Genomic DNA, 4,269 nt, shown 5'->3' on the forward strand with positions numbered 1-4,269 from the left:
GGGGGGGTCGGGCTCTGCTCCCAGGGAAGGGGCGATGGGACGAGGGGCACCGGCCTCAAGTTGTGCCAGGGCAGGGTGAGGTTGGGCATCAGGAACAATTCCTTCCCCTTGGGGCTGTCAGGCACTGGAAGGGGCTGCCCAGGGAAGGGGTCAGGTCCCCAGCCCTGGGGGGATTTAACAGCCGGGCAGATGAGGTGCTGAGGGCCAGGGTTTGGGGGTGGGATGGCAAGGGTAGGGGAACGGTTGGACTCTAAAGGTCTTAAAGGTCTTTTCCAACCTAAGTGATTCCATGCTTCTATGATTGAGAAAAAAAATAATAAAAAACACCCCTCTAGTAGGAGTGATAACTCTTCTAGCTGGAGGAAAGCAGAGTAATTATCTGAGCAAGAAGGCGAGGACTGGGTAGTGGGAGTCAAGGGAAAGTGTAGTTTGGAGGCAGAATTGTAGAGAGCTGTAATGGGGATGATACTGTTGGGGTGCTCTGCCCCTTCCTCCCTACCAGTACAGGTGAGTTCGGTATTGCTCTACCACACACTGCTGGTTTTCTTACGTTGTGCTGGTTGCACTCAGCAGTCTGTCTTGGTGTTTTGGTTTCCTTTTTAATTTTTACAGGTGACTGCTCTAAAAGAACAACAGTTTGGGAATAAAGAAAAAAAGGCAGAGATTATCGAGGCAGTTGCTGCACGTATTTTTAAAAAAAATATTTTTCCTGAGCAATTCAACATTCAGTAACTTAAGCCATTATATTTTTCCTAACAGTGGGTAGTTTATTTAGTGACTCGTTTCTACTGTCTGGGGAAAAAAAAAAAAAGTACAAGTGTAAAACCTATCTTTAATTACATTTTTTTTTTTCAATTCTAGGAGAAACGATGAGAATCGCCTCTTCGGAGTTTGCTGACGACCCATGCTCCTCCGTGAAACGGGGCACCATGGTGCGGGCTGCGCGTGCCTTGCTTTCTGCTGTCACTCGCTTGCTCATCCTGGCTGATATGGCTGATGTCATGAGGCTTCTATCACACCTGAAAATTGTATGCATTTGTACTATTTCGTATTCTTTTTGCATGTTTGGTGCGTAGAAAAACAGGGAACATAGCAGTAATGGGTGTCACTGCTCACATTTCTCTATTTCACTGGTTTTTTTCTTGAAGTGCTGAACAAGAAGTAGGAGATGACACATTCCTACATGAGTCTTATTCATTTTCTAATTTTGCAGAAATTAATTTTCAGAGACTTAATGTAAAAATTATCAGGTATCCTGAGTGTCTGGACTGGTACTGCTGTTAAGCAGCTCTTCGCACTGCTCAGATGGATTTACTGAACTCACCTTGCCCGTTACCCAGATGGTTTGCTAACTCACAACTTGTAAAGTATCGCTCTCTTGTGGCAGAGTTTAGGTATTACGGTTGTTCTAATTTTTTTTTTCCCCCCTCTCTGCACGACTTCTGGATGTATCTAAAGGCTGAATCTTTAATTCGGAATGAGACAACGGTACAAGTGTCTAACCAGTCGTCAAAGAGGAGAAATAGAATCAAGAGGAATTAAAGATTGCCAGATTGGTGTGGATTTGTATTCACTTTGGCTGCCAACACCGGTGGTTTTATACACGAGTATTAACAGACTTTGCAGTTGAAACTGGGAAATGAATTTTTTTGGTTTTTTTTTTTTGCTAGTTATTGGACTTCTTTTCTTTTATTGCATAAACAAATAAGAGAAAACCTCTGAAACGAAATAAAATTTTGCAGAAACCCATATACAGAATATTTAAAGCCTGCAGAGTGCATGTGGGAATTTAGCAGAGACGATGCAGTTACTTCTTTTTAATAACTGTCCAAAAAGTATTTTCTTTTTTTTTTTTTTTTTTTTTGTCTTTTTGACAGTGTAACTGCACACCAATAGTATGTTCTGGGAAAACAGCGAGAACCCTTCAGCTTGCAAACTGTGCAGATAAGCGAAATAGTTTGAAAACAGTTTTCCTCATGAAAAAGGCTGAGTTTTCTGCACAGATTTGAGTGGGCTCTGCTCTGCCGCGCAGAACGCAGCTCTCGTAATTGCCAGCATTTGGCCCTGATTACGAGCGGTGTAAGCATTGTCTCTCTCGAACATGCTTTTAATTTGGTTTCCCCGCTAAAATAATCCATGCAGCTGTAAATCAGGTAATCCTTTGCTAGCGAGACTAACACTTTAATATATTATAAGCAAGATTTTTTTAAACATTATGATTAAAATTCAGGTTCAAGGTCTTACATAGGCGATCAAAAATGTTGTTCTCACATCTGAGATTTCTCCCTTCTGTTACAGCAGTGTACTTTGCTATTCAAAACACAAATGTCCAATGTTGGTTTGGAAGTGGGTGTATTTACTTACACAGTTTGCACCCTAGATTTACAAGGGCAGTGTATGGCAAGGTGGTTTGTAATCTCTGCCGTTATCAGATGTTATTATGAATCCTGTTTCCACGAAGCCTGGTTATTTTTAGCAAAAATCTACTTATGAGCCTTAAATTTGATTTTTTTTTTTTTTTTTCAGGTGAAAAAGGGTAATTTTATTTCTGAGGATTGACAGTGTAAATATTTTTCTCTTACCATTTTATAATGGAAACTAATTTTAGATGAACAAAATTAAATTACTAGGAAAAAAAAAGTGTTTCTATTGCACAAAATTGGTGAAGGGACAGCTCTTGTATTGACTCAAAGGTAACATTCAAAGGCTGGTGTAAGCAAAGCATAAAATGAATAAACAAATGTCATTCTGTGTGTCCAAATTATGAAGCCAGATTTCTACTGAAACGTGCTGTAATCAGTTTTTGCTGAAAGCATGTCACAGGAGTGAGCTATGCTTCACATTTTATGGGGAATAGTGCATTTTTTTTTTTTTTTTTTTTTTTTTTTTGAGCAAATAATAGCAGATGCTTTCTGGAAGGACGTTTCTTTCAGATTCTCTTTTGCTTTACTATAATTAGTAATAGTGCTTATTGCAGTGAAGCTTGTGCAATACTCATAGCATATATGGATATAGTATGTGGTCACGCACATATAGAGTTCTGAGTCTATTGTAATTAATTACGTGATAGTTAATCAGAGGAACACATCTATACAGGTGAGGGAAGTCGTGGGGGTTTTGAGGATAGAGAACCTGCTCCAACATGAATTTGTAAAAGAAATTAGACTAAAAAAGGGGGTTGTGATCATGGCCTTTCAAATACTTCTCATAACCAGTTTCTTCATTTTGAAATGTCATGGGCTTGAGCCCAGACTGACACTCCTGCGCTGCCCAGGGAAGGGGTTGAGTCCCCACCCCTGGGGGGATTTAAAAGCTGGGCAGACGCGGTGCTTAGGGCCAGGGTTTAGTGGTGGGATGGCAGGGGTAGGGGAACGGGTGGGCTTGATGATCTTAAAGGTCTTTGCCAACCTAAACGATTCTATGATTCTATGTTTCTATGAAAGAGTATGATCAACATCTTCCAAAATCTGATTATCAGAGTGGAATCCGTAATAAATTCTTTAGCCGTTTTATTTAATAGGTAGGTGGCAGGGCTGACAAAAATGCCAATCGGCTTGTCATGCCTGTGCTTGTCATTACAAACGTGTGAAACCTGAAAGTTTCAGGTAGGTTCACATAAATGCTCCTTGATATGAAAGGAAGATGTTGATATTTTGCAAGGAATCCTGCAAGAACAAATTCGTTAATACAGTGATGCTTCTGTCATTTGAGTTAATGGGTAAGGCAGTCGGATAGTTCAGCTTCAAAAACTGCTCTTCTTAAGAGTAAAAGAAGAGGTAATTAGATTCTGAATAAGGGGTAGCTTACAACTCAGGCTAGATTAAAATTTCCAACATAACAGCTATGGGTTTATGGGCTTTAGTTATACATTTTCTAATAGCCATGTATGGGTTTGCCACTCTAGTGCCCTGTGTAATTTGTAAACCCGCAGTAAGCAGGTAAAAGCTCAAAATAAAAATATAGAATCATAGAATCATAGAATCGCTTTGGTTGGAAAAGACCTTTGAGATCATCGAGTCCAACCTTTAACCTAACCCTGCCACCCGACCACTAAACCCTGTCCCCAAGCACCTCATCTATCCTTCTTTTAAATACCTCCAGGGATGGGGACTCGACCACCTCCCTGGGCAGCCCATTCCAGAGCCTAACAACCCTTTCAGTGAAGAAGTTTTTCCTAATATCTAACCTAAACCTGCCCTGGCGCAGCTTCAAACCATTCCCCCTCGTCCTATCATCTGTTACCAAGGAGAAGAGGCCGACCCCCACCTC

At 40.8% G+C, this 4,269-nt stretch overlaps 1 protein-coding gene across 4 annotated transcripts in view; it reads left to right on the plus strand.

The window, feature by feature from the left end:
* The window catches only part of LOC104131806 (catenin alpha-2), a 468,889-nt gene that overhangs the window by 74,748 nt on the left and 389,872 nt on the right, over positions 1 to 4,269 (plus strand). For all 4 annotated transcript variants that reach the window (XM_009645015.2, XM_009645023.2, XM_009645031.2 and 1 more), the window contains exon 3: positions 862 to 1,028. In XM_009645015.2, the coding sequence (XP_009643310.1) occupies positions 862 to 1,028 (167 nt within the window). The remainder of the gene's footprint in view (positions 1 to 861; positions 1,029 to 4,269) is intronic.

The sequence above is a fragment of the Egretta garzetta genome, unplaced genomic scaffold, assembly GCF_000687185.1.
Source record: "Egretta garzetta isolate BGI_Z169 unplaced genomic scaffold, ASM68718v1 scaffold570, whole genome shotgun sequence".
NCBI classification, from domain to species: Eukaryota; Metazoa; Chordata; class Aves; order Pelecaniformes; family Ardeidae; genus Egretta; species Egretta garzetta.